We start from the raw sequence: 22,214 nt of genomic DNA, 5'->3' as shown, positions 1-22,214 counted from the left end.
GAAAAATTACAGTCCCTGCAGATGTCTGACATGACGACAGAGTTACACTGCAGAGCTCTGCTCTTGCTGGGGAAAGGCCCCACAATTGAAGATCTACTGAGGGCCAATTCCTTGATTCCTTGACCAAAGTGTGCCCAGCTTTGGGCTTGACCCCCCTGAGGAGTCAATGAGCGCTCATCAGTGACCATGGGAACACAAGACCTCAAATACCGGTTTCTAAAACTCCATTAGTAACACTAATTATGAAATACAGCCTATTTCCATGTTTTTCAAATTAATATAGCACAGGAACTCTCCAAAGGTCTTTGAATTTCTGAGCGAATATAAAGCTGTTGAACTTTAAGGGGGAGAGTTTCAAAGGCACAAATGGCACTTAACTTCCAATTATGCCTTGGAAAATGTCCCACTAATGGCTAATATAGCTGATTTATTTTCATAAACTTTAATTACTTCACACTATTCTTTTTTTTCACTGAACAGTACAATCAATTCAACAGAGCAGTTCAAACAAAATGTGCAAACTAAAAGGAAGGTCTGCTCCAATGCCAGGTTTCCATAGGCAAGTTTAAATTCCTTATCAGTTCTAGTATTTAGACATCCAGATAAGTGAGAATGCTTGCACCTGTTATAACATCTGCATACAACAGATAGCAGTTTACATTAAACCTGATTATTAATATTTTAACTGGAAGAGATTTCACCAGTGTTATTATTTGGAGGAAGTAATTTGGGATGAAGACATAGTTTTGTTTTGGCTTCTATAAAGTCAGAAGCTTCTCATTTTAGTAACACAAGCAATAGTATTTGTGAAGTTGATTTTGACAGCTTGCAGTAGCAGTACCCAGGAGATCCAGCAGGACCGTAGACTGAGGGAGAAAGTGCCATTTTAGGTCTCCTTGCATGCTATTCTGAGGGGAAAATCTGCAATTTTAGGTCTCCTTGCATGCTATTCCCTCGTGCTACAGGTGTGGGCTGAAACGTTTGCTAAGTACTCAGGGTGATTTAGCAGCACATTTCTTAGAGCAGAAGCCCTGGGTTTTACATAATTTTAACCACAGGAGTCTTAATTAAGACGTTCTACCTGCCCTGGGGGTTTCGGAGCCCCTCCTGGAGGGAGCGCGCCCACGGGCAGGGCTGTGCGCTCTGGAGGCGAAGGGAGAGCAGGTGTTGGCTCTAAAAAGCAAGAATATATTGCCCTCTAGTGCCGAAAGCAAGCGGAGGATGCAGAGTCCGACAGGGGGTTCAATTATTTTTTCCGAGACGCCTGCCTGTCTCACGCCAACACAACTAAGGCTTGTTGCAATCGGCTGTTTTGGGGGGCAGATCACCCACCCACCCACCCCTCGAGGCTCCCCTTCCCATCGAGAGCTGCTCTCCTGAACTGGTAAAGCCCGGGAGTCGGGCTGAGTGACTCATCAACGTCACCGCTACTCGAACACGGGCTCACAGAAGAAGCTTCACTTGATCCGGTTTTATCTTCTGAGGAAATCTTAATTGGAGGTTTAATAAGAAGTGAAATCCCGGCAAGCAGACAGAACAGCAGAGCAAGGGAAGCACCGAAGCAGGGCAAATACTCCTAAAATTATCAGGATGATTTTAATTTCCTTGTGAAGGCTGTGATTTCTTTTATATTTCTTCTCTCACACGTTAAGGAATTAGTAAATGCAGGACATTTTTCTCGTTTCTGTTCACTTCTGTGCACGGGTAAACTCTCCGCCTCGCTCACACCTTTCGGCCAATTGCTGTGTGACACACAGCAGGGTCACTGATGGAACAGCCCACAATCCAGGGGGATGAATCTCCCAGCACACTTCCAACTGAGGAAGGTAAATCAGTCACAAACCTGAACCTGGCAAAGTCACAAACGGCCTCGGCAACAACTCCCTCTCTCTAAATGCTTCCTACAAGCATTTTCCAGTTTTAGGTGCAAAGCTTAAGATAAACGAATAGTTTTCAGAATAAAACTCAAAATGTGTAACGCGAGTTGTTAGAGGAGGACACATCAACTGCCAAGTATCTGCCTGGAAAAAGCACTTCTTCCTTGCAGTTCCAAAATTATCCATTGTTTACCATCTCGCACTGTTCCCACAGCCAAACAACATAAATAATTCAGGAAGATGTTAATTCCTTTATAAATCCATAGAACAGCACGGGTTATTTATTTAGTTAGCTCGAACTGCCTCTGAGTCATATGGTTTACTGTTACCAATGGCAATTTGTCATGATTGCAGGGAGAACTACCAGGAATGGCACAAGAGCCTCAGAGCCAGCCAGGCAGTGAGGTTTGAGCACCTTGTACTTCATCCATGCAAGGACACTGAAGGCCCAGTCCTTCAGCTCCGGGTTTCACAGACCAGGACACACACCTGTGTGCCCACCCAACACTCACAAAATTCCCTTGTGGTACTTTTCACTCTACATAGCACCTCCCTTTGATCCCTGATGGAGGCAGAGGCATGCACAGTTGCACCCTGCAGTTTTAACAGCCTGCTCATCCACTTGGAAAATCCCTGTACAATCTTTATTGTTCCTTAAAATGACTGTGAAGTACTGATCACTCCAGGTAAGGAATGGAAACTGGAGAGACAAGTCCTACAAGTCTTTCCTCAAAGTCCTCTCGTGTCTTTCACCTTGGTCACATTAATTTCCCAGTCCAACATAGAATTTATCACCCCTTCAAAATACTTATGCAGCTTGACATGGAACACGTCCCCATGTTTAAATAACATTTACTTTTTCCTAATTTTGCCCTACAGTCTTCAATCATTCCCATTTGCAAAAGCAATGAGCCATTTCAGATAAGAAATAAATAGATAAATAGATACACATCCTCAAAAAGTTATGGTTAGACTTTGTTTTTATACCTTGAGAAGAGGGCAGAGCTGTTTGATGCAGCCTCTCCTAGTGCATCAAGAAAGCAAAGTGACACTGAGTGCTCCTGGAGCTGCTCACAAACTTTCCTCTCAGCTCAGATTTCCAGCATCAATCACCAGCCTTATTAACGTGTGTTTTTAATTGCTTTATGGATTTTATTTTACTTTCTCTTCTTTTACTTCTCATTGCAGATAATGTTGAGAGTTCTCTTCATTGATTATTGGCAGCTGCTGCATTCTGAGAAAACCTCTTTCAATTTAGCTTTCCGGATCCTTTGACTTCCCGCTCCGACAGCTTTACAACCTCCCTGACAGCTTCATAAATGCTCTGCAATGGTCACATGAACGTCTCGGAAGGGGAATCGGCACCTCTGCAGCTCCTCATTCCCATGGCGCTTTAGGAAGAGGGAGAACTGGAAAAGCGGCAGGTCCAACCGCGGCTGGAAGTCCCGCGAAAGATGAATCTAATCGTGAAGCTCCGCAGAAGTTTCCGAACGCTGGTCATCCTCCTGGCAGCCTTCTGCTTGGCCAGCATCCTCATCTCTGCCTACTTCCTCTACACTGGATACAAGCAGGAAATGACCCTCGTGGAAACCACCAGAGAAGCAGAGTGTGAACCCCTCCAACTTCTACCCTACAGGTCTGTGGAGATGAGAACGGCCAAGCCAATTGATCCGTCCAAAACTGATCCCACTGTCCTGCTGTTTGTGGAGAGCCAGTACTCCCAGCTGGGGCAAGACATCATAGCCATCCTTGAGTCCAGCAGATTCCGGTACCACATGGTCATAGCGCCAGCCAAGGGGGATATTCCCCCTCTCACAGACAACGGAAGAGGGAAATACACAATTGTTATATACGAGAATATTTTGAAGTACGTATCCATGGACTCATGGAATAGAGAGCTCCTGGAAAAATACTGTGTGGAATACAGTGTTAGCATAATTGGTTTTCATAAAGCCAACGAGAACAGCTCCCCGAGCACCAAACTGAAAGGGCTGCCATTACACCTCTACAACAACGTGGCCCTCAAGGACTGCGTGGTGAACCCCCAGTCGCCCCTGCTGCGCATCACCAAGGCACCGAGGGCTGAGAAAGGGCCCCTGCCCGGGGAGGACTGGACAGTGTTCCAGTTCAACCATTCCACCTACCAACCTGTGCTTTTAACAGAGCTGCAGCCCTCCAGACCCACCCCCCCGGCGCTGCCCAGGGCTGCTCTGTACGCGACCGTCATCCAGGACCTGGGGCTCCATGACGGGATCCAGAGAGTCCTCTTTGGAAACAACCTGACCTTCTGGTTGCACAAACTCATCTTTATCGACGCCATCTCTTTCCTGTCGGGAAAGAAGCTCACGCTGTCCTTGGATAGGTACATTCTGGTCGACATAGACGACATCTTCGTCGGCAAGGAGGGAACGAGGATGAACGTCAACGATGTGAAGGTAAGGCAAGGATTGGGGGATACCATCCCAGACACACGTGTGTGCAAAGGGATGCTTAAAAACAGACAAAAAGCTTGGAAAAGCTGGAAAGCTCCATTTCCTAATAAAGGCTGAAAGTGCACAACTGCAGCCAGCAGATACAGAAACCACAACCTGAGATTACTTCAAAAGCCTGTTTGCCCACACACATCCAGAGATGTACCTGTGGATGTATGGAGAGGCATACACATGTATGTGGGGGATATATATATCAAAAATATCATTTATAGGCCTTTTCTGTATTATTTCTTTCACTATTCCTGTAAAGTAGACAGAACAATAGAAGATGGTTGCCTTCTTAAACCTCACTATCACTGTATTGAGAAAGAACGAAAAGAGAAAAAGCAAAAAAAAAAAAAAACCTGAAAAAGTTACAGCTCAAGTTTGAGATAAGCATTTAAAGGTATCAATGACAGGATGGAAGCACAGCACACACTGGAGCAAGTGACATAACAATCTGACACAGTAAAAAGCCAACAGGCTATTCTTCAGGGGCTCCTTTACACCTATTTGATGATCTGGAGTATCCAGGGATGCCACTAGATTTGTTCACAGTAATTTTCAAAGATGTGTGCAACTTGGAAGGAATAGACACAACTCTGTAGCTTGACAGTTATTTCCTTGTAATTTTCCACATGTGGGAATAACATTCAGAGATTAATTGAAGTCCTTAAGCGTGCAATAGCACATTCTCAAGCCTTTATTCTAGAGGGTTTTTTTCTGTAAATACCCCAATGCTTTCAAGGACAATAAGGAAGCCTTTTGTTTTGAAATGCAGATTTCTATTTAATGTCTAAATTTTTATTTCCATGTCTACAATTTCTGTATTCATCTACCTCCTCATCCAGACCACTGACGTATCAAAACACCCAGCAAAAGCAATATTCTCATATACAATTAAAACCATTTTGCACATCAGAGCAGTTTGGGTAATTCTATTAGCCAAACCAGGCATGTGAATGCTCATCAGGGCTGATTTGGAGTGCCTGGTGTCTGTGAGATCTGAGCACTGTGCACAAGCTCAGTGATCAAGTGCTCTCTCTCTCTGGAAATATCGGGGAAAATGCTCTGAGAAAGGGCTTGGATACAAGAGGAAATTAACTGAGAAGGCAATTGTGAAACAAGTTTTCCAGCAATAGCTTTCCGCCTGCACATTTTTGAGAGCGTCTCTCTGACGTGGTTTGCTCCACCAAGGAAGTCTATTATTATTCCACACCGGTTAAAGAGCCCCCATTACCAGCAGAGGAGAGTCCACAGAGAGACACTTGGAGATTCAGGTCATACTGTTCACCGGAATAATCTCATTATGCTTAAAAAATAACAAGTCACCTCCTTTATTACCCAGCAATCAACAACATTACCAGGCAAACCTCTCCCCCTGTGCTTGGCAGAGCAGCCACACTTCCACGCTCAGTATAGGAGACAAAGAACTCCAGATCCAGGGGCCTGAGTAGGAGCCGGCTGCTGTTAAAAGCATTCAGCATTATTTTTATATGCTGCACACACATTTAGCCATCTGAAAACCCACCAGTCCACAGTGCTGAGCATCTAGACAGCAACAAGGAAGATTTGCTAGGATCCAGACTTTCTGCAAGGAATGCGTGGTGAGCATTCCTTTACGGAGTATGTTTGAGTCAAGGTACAAAGGGAAGCTTTCATTCTTCCCACATTTCTCCAGCGCCAACATAGCTGCCCACTTTCATCACAAAACCACCAACGGTGCCACTCACGGGATAAACCCTCTCCTCACCTCAAACAAGAATCATGCCACAAACACAAACCACGGGGAGGAATCTTTGGCAGGCACAGGCTCAGAACCAACCTTCCCATCAAGTGCTCTTTTGGGGACAATACAGAGTTCATCTCCCTCTTTAGATGGATGTTCACACACAAATCCACTTGCAACTTGACCACCTGTAGGTATTCTGTGGCTTAATTTCAAATCAGTTACGTGGCACAGATTTGTTCCTCAGGGTGTCTCACAAACACTTGCTGCTCACCTCGGTCCATTCTTAGAGACTGGACGTTCCCAGAATGCATTAACACACAAACCAGAGCACTTGCTAATGAACATAACACTGAAATCAGAGTGCACTTTGGTTAGCTTACAGAAAAGGATAATTACAGCCAGTTAGAGAACAATCTCCCCAGTCACTTGGGAAAGGAGGCAATTGAGAACCAGAGGACCTTCCTTCACCCCGTAAGGCAGAGCAGCTCTGCTCGAGAGGCAGAAATAACAAGTATTTAGGAGGTTGATATTTAAGTGATGCCAAGGCATTTCCACAAAGGAGCAGCTGTGTCCAGCCCTTCAGAGAGGGTTTGCTTTGCAGAGCTATAGGGACTCTCTGTTAGGCTCTTCTAAGGTGCCATGCACACCCAAGTCCCTTTGAAATGCTTTAATACACAACAGTTGCATGCAAAAAAAGCAAGTAAACAATTACACACCTCCTAATCTGGGTGAAAAATATCACTAAATAACATCACCCTGTTCAACCTCTTCAGTGACCAAACATAACTGCCAACCCAGAGGACACGACCAGAAATGAGTCTTCTGATAACAATATTAGTATGTAACCATAATAACACAAGTCAACCTGTTCCCCTGTAATTACTTCCTGCAACTCCAATGTTTTTATTCCCTCACAAAGCCTTTCCTCAATTAGGCGCTTCAGGGATAATATGTAGTTTTATAAAGGGTGGCATCAGCTAGAGAAACAGAGATTAAAGAACAGAGTTATTACGGGGCTGTGTTTACCACAGAAGATCTCCTGGTCCCCTGTGTTGTACAAGTTGTGCAAGGTCATGTCTGGCTCAGTAATTAAACAGGAACTCAGCAGAGCCACAGAAAGCTATTTTCCCAAGCTTTGCAGAGATCTATCTTGAGCCTAGCAAGCCTCTGCAAATGAATGTCTCCCTTTCCTGCCTGCCAATATATTATCTCAGTGCTTGATTTTAGAAGGAAAAAAAGTCATCAGCTAATCTGCAGAATTACTGAACTTGTGTACTTGCAAATGGTATTGGTTCCCAAGCACACAAAAGTCCAGTATCACGGGCATCAGTGATTTAGCAAAAAACTCTTAGAAACATCTGGTTATGCTGTGCCTGGAAGTGCCACACAGGAAAAACACAAAACTTACACCTTTACAGTTTCTTTTTAACTGAGCACAAGCAAAGCTGCATTACCCAAACAGGGAGTAAGAACTTGCTCAAGCCTTTCTATTTTTTGTTGCTGTAGCATGAGATAGAACAATATTTACTCACCCAGGAAGAGCTCAGCGCAGCGACCAGGGATTTTTCAGCACCTTTCTCAAATAGACTTTCTAATGTTAACTCAAAAACACTGCAAGAGCACATTGCAAGCTAGGGAATTTATTCTTCAATAAATAAAACAAATAAAGGTTTTTTAAAAAAAAAAAAAATCCAAACAGACTAAAAAGCATTAGCCACGCACTTTCACTCCTCCTCTCAGCTCAAGAATTTACACTGCACCACAGCTCCCCTTTTATAGCCTTCTTTCAGGTGGACTCTCTTAGGAATCACCTGCTTCCCTCTGTTCCCTACTTCTCTCAGGTGGAGCTGGTACATAATCAAAGAGGAGTTGCTCATCCCAGCACCACCATATCACACAGCCCCTTCTCTAAAGGCCATGCTTCCCTTTTCTCTGTTCCTCTAATTGCTGCCACAAGGACAAGAGCATCCTTGGGCTTTCTGGGACACTACAAAATGATGGAGCTTTGGAATGTTGTTTGTGTTGCTGCTGACTGCAGTCCTTCCTTCTCCTTGCAGCCCATCTTGTGTTCTCTCTCCTTCTTCCACTCTGATCTCCACTTACTTCAGTGAAAATAAGAATTGCATTAGTCTCTGACACCTCCTCACTGCCACAGTCTGCACTTTGTCTTTGACCTTCACCATCATTAAAATGCCTGGAACACTTAAAGGCTGTGATTTTTGGCTCATTTCAAAGGCAACAATTCATGTTGGAGTTGCATCTTTTATGGTAATTCCAAATTAAAGAGTACTGGCTCAGCAGGAGGCTGAGTTGAACAACTGAACCTCTCCAGCACTTGCTTTTCCTGATCTTTAAGCAAGGACAACTGCTTTCAGGTGGAATAACTGGACATGTCTGGGCCACATCCCCAGGCATGGCAGAATGATCAGTTGGTACAACTGATGGGCAAAGAGGCAGATGTGTGCAAAGATGACAACGGATACTTGGATTTCTAACTCAGGTTTCTGAGGTGTTCCTCTGGATGCCCTTGTACCCATCCTACACTCACACTGAACTGCAGGGAAGGTTATGGCAAAGCTACAGCAGCCCAACACCTCAATCTGCATCCAGGTGCTCCCAAATGTCCTCACTGTAATCCCCTAAATCCCCAGAGCTTGGGCAACACTCAAAACTCCCTTGTGCTATGAAGAGACCCAGGAAACAAACCCCTTTTTATTGTTCATTCATCTGGGGCTTTTCCTTCAGTAGAAGCCGCAAAGAGCAGTTGCTTCCCTGCTGATGATGTGAGATAAAATAATCATCCCTCTACCCTTCTAATAAGCCCCAGACCACTGGGCAGTTCAGGGAGAAACCAAAAGCAGGAGATGAATGAGCACAGGAGGCCAGAGGAGACAGCCCAGCATTAGTCACTACAGGCTGTGTGGCACTAATGTCACCTTTTAAAGCACTTGAGAGTGGCAGTGAAGAGCACGATGAAGTGAAATTCTGGAGTTCCCACTTTTGGATGGTCCTAAAGCATTTAAAAATGAATTTAAATAGTAGCTGAGAGGCATTATAAGAAAACCTTAATAATCAGACAATCTTTTTAAAAATGGGAGTGTCTGCTCCATTCTGCTTCATCAGAGATGACAGTTCATTCAATATTTTCCTTGTCTGGGTCTCCTGAATCACCCAATTCTTTCTGTAATAATTCGAGTGTTGAATACTGCTCAAGTGCCTTGTCAAGATACATCACACCAAATGTTCTATATTTCTTTTGTTTCAATAGACTGTTCTTTCATTCAGAATTTCAGTACCAGTGTAGTTCAAAACCACCAATTCCTTTGCCACCAGCAAAACATTTCTTTTCCTCCTTGGCAGCCTGATGGATTGACTGCGTATCCAAGTACCCTCCCTGAATGATAACAGATTTGGGGTTCTCTCCTCCACCAGATTCCCACTGAAGATTTGGTAGGTCTTGACAGAAAACAAATTCTGGTGGCTCTAATTTTCTCACTCTTTCATTTGTTAAACAATTACATTCCTTCCATGTGTCTCACACTCTGTGACATGGTCTAATCGAGATTTTTCCGAACGTCTGAGGACTCACTCGGGGTTCTCCTGTCCCAGAGGACACACACTGGTTTTTAGTCTGCAGGGTTGCATGACTCCAAGCAGTCCAATTCAATAGTGTTTGTACAAGCCCTACAGAATCATCTCAAATCTGAAAGGGTTGGGAAAAAAGTTGACTCTTCCATGAAGCAAGAAAGTGAATTTAAAAAAAAATCTGAGAAAAATCATCCTGCCGGCTATTTAACAAAAAGTTAATTTTGAAAAAGATTAACCATTCTGAAATGTTAAAAAACCAGCACAATGCATTTTCAAATATGGAATGGGCAGTTTTTTCAGTTATTGGTCTCATTCAGAGATTTCTAGTGCTCACAGCCTGACTCAGCACCACTACCTGGTGACACATTCCTTTGGCTACACTTCCACCAATTTCCTGGATTTGTACTGATTTCTTGAATCCCCTCTCCAAAATAACTCTGAAGTCATAGGTTGTGTCATACTGGAGTATATTTCCAGGACACTCGTGGTACTCTACTTAATTTAGTTTCATTTAGGGAATCCATAGGAGCCAAAAACCACAGCTGATTTATAGCAGCCCCTCGAGAGACCTGCATTAACCTGAGCTTTAAAACAAGGCATATTAGTTAAAAAAGAGCAATAACAATTGCTTCCTGCACAACAAAATACCACTGTGGAATGATGAAATAGCCTTGTAGAAAGGCCAGGCAGTGCAGGCTGCAAGAGCAGTGGTAATTATTGCCTTAAAAGCACTTGATGCAGCAATAAACACATTACCCTGAATGCCATGTATAATGCAGTGCCTTCAGGAGCAGTGTTACTTAAGTGAACTTTAAATATGCCTTTGTCATCCAAATGTGAGCAGAAGGAACACTTAGAGCAAAAGCTCAGCTTGGCACCGTGGGCATTATTCAAATGATGGGAAAGTGGGAAAAGGGTGAAGAGACAGAGGGATGGACAAACAGATGAGTAATGGAGAAAATCTCCGAGAGAAAAGGAGAAATTTGAAACTTCAGTTGTTTAAATTAAATAATTAACTGGGCATTTTCTGTCCATCTCTGTATCATAAGGTAGTATAAAAACAAATATGTGACTGTGTCTGGCTTCAAATCCTTAGACATATCTATACACCTGTCCATCCATCCATCCCTATACCTATATACATATATACTCCCACAACTCAAATCCTATGATCTTTATCTTTTCTATGACTATGGCTAAAGACCCCTCCAATTACTGCTTTTGCTTATGATGTTTTACATCTCCACCTGTCTCCTTTCCACACAGGGAGAATAACATTAAGGGCTTTTAGGGAAAAGTTACCAAATTGCAGCTCGTGCATCCCCAGCCTCCTCCTGGTGGGGTGAGAGCCAGGAGCACCAAAAGCACGGTTTAAGAGATTCACCTGCACAGGACCTTACAGTTTAAGTGTCTTTTTCTTTATTAAAATTCTATATATTTTTCACATTCTTCTCTTTACTGTTGAATAGAACATTGTAAAAAACTCACCAGTCCTACACTACTTGGATAAAAATGATTTTTGACTGCTGTTAATTCGTTTCTTAAAAAAAAGTACAAAAGAATATTTTTGGTCTCTTAGGCATTTATAATATTCTGATACAAGACTACTTATTAATTTAAATAGGTTGACAAAACTTCTAAATTTGCAATGGAAATACTAAATACTGTTATTTATCATTTCAACCATTACACTATTTTATAGATAATATTTCATAAAAGTTAGGAATTTCTCTCCAGAAATTTCAGGAAGAAAACAAAACTATTTTTGTTAAGTTCCAAGTAGAATTTCATTTCCAAAATTTACAAGAAAGTCAGAGGATAAGCTATTCACAATTTCCTGCAAACCAGTGCATTAGTTAAAGCACTCTGCAGTGTTTTTGTTGGTTAGGGTTTGATTTACTGCACCACACTGGATGCATTGGAGTGTCCTGGTGTAAAAACTCCAGCATTTATCACTGGTGAGTGGAGTAGATGACAAAAAGCTCCTGTATTTCCAGTTAAGGCTGGCACAGAAGGACTACCAGGGCAGTGTGGTGTCCTTCCACTGAGGGCTTCTCCACGAGCACCTTTCCCTGCTTAGAGCCCAGAGTTTGTCTTGTTTAGGAAATAAAACCATGGATTATTAATTTTTTAAATTATAAACATCATTTACCGAGCCAGGATAATTCCTCTAAATATCTGTAAACCTTACTCTTCTCTGTGTTTTTGTTCTTTCTCTTAATTCCCACTAATATCACCTTCCCAATACTTTCTGACCAAAGCATGGAAAAATTTAAAGGATTTGAGGTTAGGATTTTAGTTTTCCTTCCTTCCAACTTGTGTAGCCATTTATCCTTGGACTAAATAGGGTGAAAAATCCTTCCATAATGGCAAAGTGGCAATGCAGAGGAAAATGAAGTTTATATTCTTGCTACTCCATCAACTTGGACTGCTCCAGTGAAACAGCTTCTCGTGGCAAAATGTTGATTTATTAAATGCAGAATGTTTCACCAGAATATGATTCAAACAAAATTATGTTCTGCCAGCTCATCTGCTCTGGCAGACTAAAGCAAAAGTGGGCAGTTTGTAGAATATTAAAAAAAAAAAGTATTCCAAAGATCATAATTAAATGGAGCTTTGGAATTGCTGATCTTCCAGAAATTAAAAAATGAAAATAATTCACACTCTGCTGAGAGACTTCTTTAATATGAGAATATCCCAGGCAATGGATATTTCAGGTTTATACTGCCTCTTCATTTCGTGTAAAAGCCAGAATTATTAATGTAGCTTTTACATTACATATTAAATCCCAAATACCAACACTGAGGCAATTTCTAAAAATTGTCTTGATATTATACTTGAACTAAATTCAGATTGAATCAAAGCCATGGGCTTCAAGCACCTGTATGTTTTTCACCCCAAAACATCAGCCCTTCAAGTAAAAGCAGGATAAAGGATGTTGGAATTCACATTTTTGACAGCAGACTGGATTTGCTTGCCTTCCCCAAACCTCATGAAATATTGGCTCTTAAAGCTGTCAGTGATTCTGCAGAGCACAAGTGCTTTTTTGGTGGAGTTCCAATTGTTTGAACAGGGCAGATCACACGGGCTGCAGGTTGTGCCTGGGGAAAAGCAGGATACGGGAGGGAGGCCCAAGGGATGAGGATCAAAGCCATGCTCTCTCCATTTTCCAGTAACATTTAATCCCCAAGGGCTACAAAGACTGAAAACCTCCTTTGTAATAATATTTACTGTAAGTTTTTAAACAAATTAGCACAAATGTTTGGGAATTAATTGAATATACACGGATAAATAAGCATTAATCTATATGAATCTATAATTAATAGAGGCTAAATACTCCATAATCGTATTAATTTAGGAAATCTTTGATGGAGTTCCAGGCTTAAGTGTGAACTGCTGAGGATACCCTCTGCATGGTTAATAATAAAATAATAATAATAATAATAATAATGCATTACATAAAAAAAAAAATCAGGTTCATCTGCAGAATGCAAATGCTTTAATAAAAAAAAGCTCTGCATGTGTCTTCCTGGTAACATATCCCAGGATTTATGTGCATCATAAACAAATATGTCTGTGGTATTATAAAGTGTGATTCCACTGTATTTGTTATTAGGAAAGGGAATACAGTTTCCCCATATGCTCTCACTATTATTTCTCCTGTAACTGGGAACATGCTGCCAGTACATTATCAGGAAATAAAAGCTACCCATCCCTGCTGTAAATATTCCAAGGTGGGTGTTGCAGAGGAGCCCCAAGTTACAGACCAGAGGGGATTTCAGGCAGCAGGTGCATTTCAAAGCCCAGCAACAATATTCCGGTTTTAGTCATGTCAGGGGCTGGTTCCCAGTTCTCTAACCTTTGTAGGGGTGCTAAACCCCAGCAGGGGGCAAAGAAGAGGGAATGCAGAGCCCATGGAAGAGCTTGAGGAACAAGGAATATTTTCCACAATGGAAAAGTACCACCTATGTCCCGATGCAGATTATTTTCAGGATTTGGATGTACACCTTGCCCAACGATCCTGTTTGTCTAGCAGAGCATGAGCCAAGTGAAACCTATCCCAGCAAGTCAGGATTTATGACTTTTAAACAGCTACTCCTGTGTAAAATAAAATTATGGCATTACCCTTCAGCTAGGAGAGTAATAGAATCCCTCACTTCAGAAATGAGTGGAAATTTAGTGTAACAACTAAAATTAAAAGGTGGATAGTCGGCTGAACATATTTTTCTCTGTTTGATGATCCTGTGTTACATGGATTCATACTTCACATGGATTCATACTTTTCTACACTTTTCAACGGGAATATTTAGAGAAAAAAAAGTTCTGCCTTTAATGATTAAGATCAAAAGCAATTAGATGTAAAAGGGAACTGACTCAGTAATGGCTTGCCACTGAAATGCATAGGAATGATTTGAAATAGGGACCTTTTTTAAACAACCTTTCTGTGCTTCTTTTGTTTTCTGAGACAATGCTATGCAAGTATTTGATGTGCTGGTGAGCCCAGCTCTCTTCCCTCTTCCTAAGTCCTAGAGATCTATTCACCATAAAGTTTGACAACCAGTATTCTCATACGTGTGAGAACAGAGAAAACCCAAAAATTTCAGCTGTTTTGAGACTTATGAAAGGCCCACAAACATCAGAAACACTGATTTTCCACCGTATTACTGTTGTCATCAGGCATTAATTCTCTTGGAAGACATAACCTTCTTCTAGGATCCTGGCCGAAGCTTTCCCCAGGAACTGTTCCCTGTGGAAGGCTCTATCCACCACAGGAACATGTTCTCATACAAATGATAAGTTGAGCAAAGGAATGAGAAATTTCGGAATTATGTTCCCATTCTCTTCCAAGCAGCCGAGAAAATACGTCATAAAAGACATCAGTAACCACTCTCTGTAAAAAAATACCTGTTGGAAATATTCTCTTTCCCTGCCAAATAATTCACCTGGGGTTCTCAGGCACAGCACATCATTGGTCCCGTGGCACTTAGGAAATCAGGGATGAGGAGCTCGAGGAGAACACAGGCACACCTTCCCAACAGGAAATATTGTGGATGGATGTACAGCGCTCCGGGAAATTCAACACATTCCAACACCAAACAAGGCTGTTTGTCAGAAGCAGTTTTGGAAACCCTGAGGATAAAGTCATCCCTGTCAGGAATGATTTAGCAGCATCTAGAAAGGGATGAGCTCCATCAGACAGTAGGAAATTTAACCCAAACCTCTTTTTCTCTCTGGTGGCCTAAATTCCCTGGGGACCTCCCACTGCTGGTATTGTCCTTGCTCAGGATCTGTTCCAGAGCCTGGAGAGCCAGGTGATCCTCATCCCTGCTCAGGGAGCTTTTGGGGAGGTATGATGATACTTTTTGACCTGAACCATTTCCTTTGACTGTTAGAGAGATCCATTGTCACTTTTCTCTATAATTCCTCAATTTTATGAAAAAGTAACCCACTGGAATTTCTGAGGTGCTTGATTTCAAATGTGCCAGCCCCAGTTGGTGATCTGGATTGATTTTATTGGAGAACATCCCGGCCTTTGATGTTTCCATTCAAGAGAATTGAGTAGAAACTTAACATTGCTTTGGGTCTTCCAGCTTCCTTCTCACTGGACAACTCACTGTGCTGGCTTCGAGCTGGGAAGGATAATAAAGCAGGAGGGTTTTCTGGGATGGATTTTGCAAACTCCAGTTTTCAGAATAACTGGTGAAAATAGTTCTCTGGACTTCCCTGGTTTCTGATTTTCATGGAGAGGGTGGGCAATGCACACACTTGCATAGTGGAAAAAAAATTAACAAAGCACACAGGCTGCAAGTGTATAGAAATTATTTGAGCAAATGATCTGGTATTCCCACTACATACTTTAGAAGAGGTTATAAGGGAAAATAGCAATTAATGATAGGAAGGACAATAAAATTGGAAGTATTGAGCATGTGAGTTTAAAAATATCTGTTCACAGGTGAAAAAAACTGCCAAGGAAAGGCCTGTTTCTGCTCTCGCATTGGATATTTTGGACATTCCTGTTTTTTACCACTGACAACAGGAAAAGAGAAATTAGTACCTGCTGTGAGTTCATTTCCCCCCCCTCCCCATTCAAAAGCTTTAGAAGCTCTTATTTAAACATATGGAAGTGCTCTCTTGGAGCCACTGGATCTATCCATCACTGTGCCAACACGCCCATTCCAAAAGCTGAAGGACAGACCTGAATTTTCAATATATCACCTCTTCCAATCTCTCCTTATGATTGAAACTGTGCTGGAAAAAAAAAAAAAAAGCTTAATTCCCCAGCACAAAGCATATACATCAGTTAGTTTGTAAAGCAGTAAATTAAAGCAGAACTTTGAGATTGCTGGTAGGAGTTCAGAATTTTGAGATAAATGTCTGTGCTGAGAACTTTAAGGAAGTTTTATTTTTATGACAAGATTTCCAAGTAAATTATTTCCAAGGGCAGTAAAGGAACAGAAAACTACTCTGATTAAAGCTTAGTAGATCCAAATCCACAAATGAAAGAAGATAAATAAGGTAGTCTCCATTAGACCAGTCCTCAAATAATTTACAGCAACTGAGTGCCCATCTATAACAAGTTGGGGTTTTTTTTGTTGTTGGGGTTTTTTTTGCTTAAGGAAGCAATTCTGAACCACCAAGAAACCAGAGAAAGCAAGCACACACAACTAAACCAAATTGCAGTTGTTGATGCTAATTGCCTTTTATTCTGTATTTGTGTTGTGCCAAAGAAGGGGAGACTTTGATCTTTCTTTGGCATGGCCTAAACGTTTCTAAACTCCTCCCTGGGTTTTTCTGTTGTGACAAACAGCACGGTGACTGACACACTACACTTTGCTGCAACGGGATCATGAGCACTGAACCTGAATTTTTTATTAACATGCTATTTTAAACCTTGATGTGATTGGTCCCTTTAAAGCCTCAAGATGGTTTTCTCATTCAATGCTTTTTTTAGGGGTTATTTTGGTGATTGATCAGAGCTGAGATGATGGTTCTGCCTCTTCCTTGCCAGCTCTGCAATGGAACCGGAGACAGACAAACCCCACCTGCCTCCTCCTGCTTCCCCAGCCTGAAGGGCCTTTCTGCTACAGATTTCTTTCACTGAAAATGCTTCAGCTTTTGAGAAATTGGAACTGATAAGAAATAAGCTCTAAAGCCCTTCTGCCCCCAGCTCCTGTCCCTGCTGCAGGAACCTGAGGGGAAGGATCCTTGCCAGCCCTGGGGCTTGAGGCAGCAGGGTCCCCACAGCCACGGGGAACCACCACCCATTCTCAGCCTGGGCACCTGCTGGTTTTCCCCTTCCAGGATTTGTCAGCAGATTTGCTTAGTATTCCTAAAAAATCCTTCAGAATCAGCAGTGATTGATATTGGAGCCCCTCAGTGATTTCCCAAAGAGGCTGTAAATCTTTTCAGCAGGCAGCGCCGACACAGGACAGCAATCACTGCTGGCAGGGAACTGCTGCAGCCATTCCCTGCTCCTGTGGGACCAGCAGCAGGTCCTGTGCATGCTCCCAGCCCTGCCCAATGCCTTTGATCTTCCCCAGCCAGACAGGGCTGGAGAATGGGAAACAGTTGCATTAACTCACCTGTGTGGCCCCGGTTAAAACAAACCCTGCTTTTTATTCGTGCTCTTTACTTTTAATTTATACCTTTTGCCCCGTTAGCCTGTCCCCTTGCTCTTCATTTCAGCTTTTTGCTGCTAGGTGTTCTAACAAGGCCATGAATTCCTTTTTCCAAGACGGGGGACTGAATAATTTCCATGGATATTTTTATATATCTGTGCACCCAAACATGAGTGGTTGGTCAAGGTGGTCTCACTTTCTGGGATATCTGTGGCACAATTCCAGCATCATCTCTCATCTAATACTTCACCAACAGGCACATTCTGAGTTCTCAGGGATGTTATTAACCGGTCATGAGTAGGTAGTAAATTTGATGCAATATCACCCCATTCATCCCATTCAGCTGAAACAAGCTGAACCTTTGCTGGGACAGATGCATTCCTCTGTGCTGAATTAAAGGCAAGTAGACTCCTGGCAGTCTCCTGACTTTAGGGCAGAGTTACAAAACAGCAGCAGAAGTAGATCTGATAAATTGGGTATTCCACTCATAAAGGAAAAATAAATTTCTCTGTTTGCAGTAAACATATTACGCACGAGTGCAAATCATCACTTTCTTCTTGCTTCAAATAAACCCACACATCCTCTCAGACCTCACACAAAGGCAGCCAACTCGGGGGAAATGCTGAACAGAACTCAAGTAATAGCTCTATAATAAAAAATAGATCTGCAGACAGAGCTGGCTGCGCTCAGCCCCATCCCAGAGCTGCCTATTAATTATTTATATGGCACTATAGATTAGCATAGCACTTCACAGAAATAAATACACAACAAGTGCAATCCTACCTCTCAGGAAGGCAGGACAAGGGCCAAATCCTGCGGTGCTGAGTGCTCTGGCAGCCAGCACTGGGAATGACACCATGTGTGTAAAGCACTGGGTGAAAAGTGTCTCCAGAGGGAACACGAATCCGTGAGGGTTGGCAGCCGCCCACTGAGTCGGGCACTGGTTACCAGCTACGCCAGCCAGGCTTGGCACAGGCACACAGGGTGAGGGATTGCAAAATCCCACTAAAGACTGGACTAACTTCAACCCCTAAACTCCTTTCAGACTCCAGCCAGTATGTCAGTAATGTGAATTTCTCACAATTCCTGCTCTATGGTATTATCCATTACGAGCATGTGAAGTGGTTGAAATCCTCCCCACCCAGAAATCATCCCCTCGGCTTCAGGGGGTTTGTAATTCCTCCCCAAGTGCGGGCACAGCTGAGCTGATTGTCCCCCTTATGATAGAAATTTGGGCTCCAAACTGAAAGCTGAAAATAAGGAACCCAGAATTCTGGTCTTGCAGTGACCCCATCAGTGATGTCAGGCTAGACAGCACTTTTTTTCTTTACAAATTCAGTTTCCCTATCAGAATAAAAAAAAAAAAGACTAGTTATTATTGTACACCTTCCTTCCAATCTTTACTATGATTATAACTATTTTTGGTATTCCTATCAATTCTAGTTCCACTGGCTTTGAAAATTGCCAAGACCACATCAAGTATAGTCAGATTTTTTTTATTTTTTTTTTTTCCTAGCATAGATTTCAGGGAATGAGCAAGAGCAGGAAGAGGTAACCAAAAAAAAAATCACATCCTGACAGCAGCTGCTTGCAATGCACAGAAACATCACTGAAAACATTCTCTGCTTTTTTTCTTCCCTACAAATTTTCAGTTGGAAATCAAGAGCAAAACTACTACTTTGTAGTCCTCCAACTTTCCACAGACCACCAGCAAATTGCTGGAAGGAACAGCTTGAGAATGAACCTTGGGGCTCTATAACTGCAAAAGCACTAAGGACAGATGTTAGGGACAAAAAATGAATAAATGCATTAAAAGACTTCTTGGCATTAATAACAGCTATGTGCCAGAGAAGCCTGAGAAAACTGTCTTGAAGCGAAAACCAATTTTGGTTGGAAGGGATTTCTGGAGGTGATCTAATCTAAGCCCCTGCTCAAAGCAGAGGTAATGTCGAAGTTAGAAATGTGCAAATATTTGCACATATTTTCTATCTCCAGCACATATAAAGAAATAGAAAAGTGTATCTAGTGAGCATATATATAGATATTATATACACACACACGAGACAGAAAAAACCTGCAGCAGTGGAATCGCTTTCCAGCACTAGGATCTGCTCCCAAATGAATAATGACTTTGAGTAATGGCAAGTGAGCCCATTTTTGACAAGATTCTCAGTCATATCCCTCAGCAGGTGATGGGACAACGTAACCTTGGCCAAGTACCCCTGGGATGCCAGACACTGGCACATCCTCCCACGCCAGAAGCACTTCCTAGAACGAGTTTGTGCAAGCAAAATAATTCAAGATGACAGCAAATTACAGATACAATGGAAAACAGGGATATCTGACTTCCCCTCCTTCCCTTGATCTCCTTCCAGACAGAGTGAAGAGGTACTTTCTCATCTGCCCTCCACACTGTGCAGCCCTCATGGACAGGCTTAGAATCATGATTCCTTGGGCATGGAATGAAATGCCTGGAATGCCCCATAGGCTGGGCACTCTGGGCACCATCACCACAGGGACAGGAACCTCCAGGACCTTGAGGTTTTGCTGCTTCCCAAAATTCCCATTCCCAATGTTGCCTCTGGAAGGGCGCATGTCTGACCAGGAGCTCTAATGACATCTTGGGCTTTCTGCCCTTCCTGTCTGGAACACTTTCCCTGCCCATGAACCAATATTGGCCAGCCTGCCCTTAAGATGGTGACCAGGCATGGAATGCTAGAGAGAGGACAAGGATCTCTCTAGTATTTCCCATCATTAACCTTTTATTGGTTTAACTAAAGTTTCCATTTGTGCTTCCAACCCCCTGTTGGAGCATTTGCACACACAAAAACCCAGGGCTGCATTTCCCACCTGTCTCGCTACAAACAGCCCCAGCACTGACCACTTTTGCCTCACTTTCCCCCATAAGAAACATGAGCTTACGTTTGGTTGGCTCAATTAATCTGGCTCTGTCCTCTTCACCCTATAAATCATTGCACATGCAAAGAAGGGCTCATGCTTCAGCAGCACTATTGATCCACCCAGACCTTTGGGTGAGGAGTAAAGCCCCTTTAATTACTTTGGCTGACTTTCAGGTTTGGTTTTGTTTGGTTTTTTGTTGTTTGTTTGTTTGTTTTTTAACTAGTACCACATTTTAGTGTTGTTATCACTTAGCTTAGATTCGGAGTTTTGCTCCCCAGAGAAACACCTCCTACCTCAGCCTGGCCTGCCCATGCTTGGCACCAAAATCAGAAATGGCCATTCTTCTCCCTTCTCTAAGGATTTGATAACCTCTACACTTTCCTTACCCAGAGGTGTTTTGACCTTTAATTAAAAGGAAAATTTGTTGTCTTCCATTCAGGAGGCAGCAAATAATGAACTCATTAAAATGAGGTTAGTGCTCAGGCCTTAGAGCAATAAGAGCCCAAGTCTCATTAGCAGCTAACAATCCAGAGCAGAGCACATAAATAAACCTAATATGGCAGAGCAAAATGCCTTGGTGCATTAAATTCGAGCAGAATCAAATGTTTACAGTCAATGATGTCTGGGGCATGAAGTTTTAATGTACTTAATGAAGGAAAGCAAATTGCTTCCTATTAGGCATGAAATGTTCCTGCAGAAATCGCCCCAAAAAGTTTATTATGTAAATGAAGGACAGAGTTATAATTAAAAAGGACAGAGCAGGAAAATATCACTTCTTCCTAATAGATGCACCAATTATGAAGAATAAAGACATGGCAACTTCAAATCTACAAAAGGTAATTATATGGATTAATGTAAAAGGCTGCTGAATGTAAATGTAACATAAAGAAAAAACTGTGTCTTGTGGGTGTCAGAGAGAAGCTTCATTGACAAAGCAAAGAATCAATTAATGGAATGAAAACCGTGAGGTTTTGAGAGATTCCAGGCAATTAAGGGTTTTTGTTTGAAAGAACAGCTTAGATTACCTTAAAAAACACCCACTTTTTGCTTAGCCTGGTACGGAAAGGTGTTCCGTGTGCAGGTGAGTTCCATGGTTCTTTCCTTGGAGAATGATTAAGTATGATCTATTTAACTGTTTTTTCATAATTAAAGATGTAGAAGACATTACTCCCCTTCCCCCAAACAGTCAAGTAGTGACAAAATAAGTTTGGAGTGGTTTAAGTGACAAGGTCTTCTTAGTACTGAAAAGAGGTGAGGTCATAAAACTGAAATTTGGCTGCACATTATATTAATTAATATGCATATATGGAAATGGCAATAAAAAAAAAAGTCTTTAGGATCGAGCCAAATCCTGTTTGAGTGACAGATTTGCCCTTTAGACAGAGAAAAACGCTTGACACGCTGCAGGTTATAGGATTTACATCTTAATCCTCGCTCTGCGTTTTTGGAGAGACCTCCCCGGGCTGGAAGGCTCCTGCCCATCCCACAGTTGTCTTATGGAGGTGTGAGGGAAAGGAGAGGGATAAAGCCAGGCTGATATAAAATGATGATGGTTTCGTGCACCTCCTTGCACTATATGTTAAGTGACGATAATTTCTCGAGATGTTCTTTCCTCAAAGGGAAATTAAATCGATTTTGCTCAGCCCATCAGTCTTTCTCAACGTATCTAAAATGCTGTATACAGCTTGGAAAATGATGCTCTAAAATGTAATGACTCAGATTCCTTGCTTCTGACTTTAATGGTGTCAACTTAGTGCCAGGTTTTGCCAGCTGGGGGTTCTCCTCAATGTCTCAGCTAACAGTGGTGTTGATCTCTGAGGTTTTACATTTTAGTGAGCGTTTAGTTGTTATATATTATGTAAATATAGTCCCACATGTGAAATTGTCACGGGGTTGAAATAATCAACTTACTAAATGTCTGGCAAGACAGGCTGCAAACCATACTGCTACCTTAATATTTAATGCTAAAGCACAAGATTTACTGTCCTTGCATTACTTCATTTCCTTTAGCAAGGAGAGGAATTTG

The 22,214-nt window shown here is 42.2% G+C and overlaps 1 protein-coding gene across 4 annotated transcripts in view; it reads left to right on the top strand.

The window, feature by feature from the left end:
- Positions 1 to 22,214, top strand: part of NDST4 (N-deacetylase and N-sulfotransferase 4) — a 105,945-nt gene that overhangs the window by 52,071 nt on the left and 31,660 nt on the right. For all 4 annotated transcript variants that reach the window (XM_027659012.1, XM_027659010.1, XM_027659009.1 and 1 more), the window contains one exon: positions 3,066 to 4,312. In XM_027659012.1, coding sequence (XP_027514813.1) covers positions 3,332 to 4,312 — 981 coding nt within the window. In that variant the 5' untranslated portion in view covers positions 3,066 to 3,331. The remainder of the gene's footprint in view (positions 1 to 3,065; positions 4,313 to 22,214) is intronic.

The sequence above is a fragment of the Corapipo altera genome, unplaced genomic scaffold (assembly GCF_003945725.1).
Source record: "Corapipo altera isolate COAL_440 unplaced genomic scaffold, ASM394572v1 255, whole genome shotgun sequence".
NCBI lineage: Eukaryota > Metazoa > Chordata > Aves > Passeriformes > Pipridae > Corapipo > Corapipo altera.
Note: the sequence above shows the minus strand (reverse complement) of the source record. Positions and strands in the feature narration are given on the sequence as shown.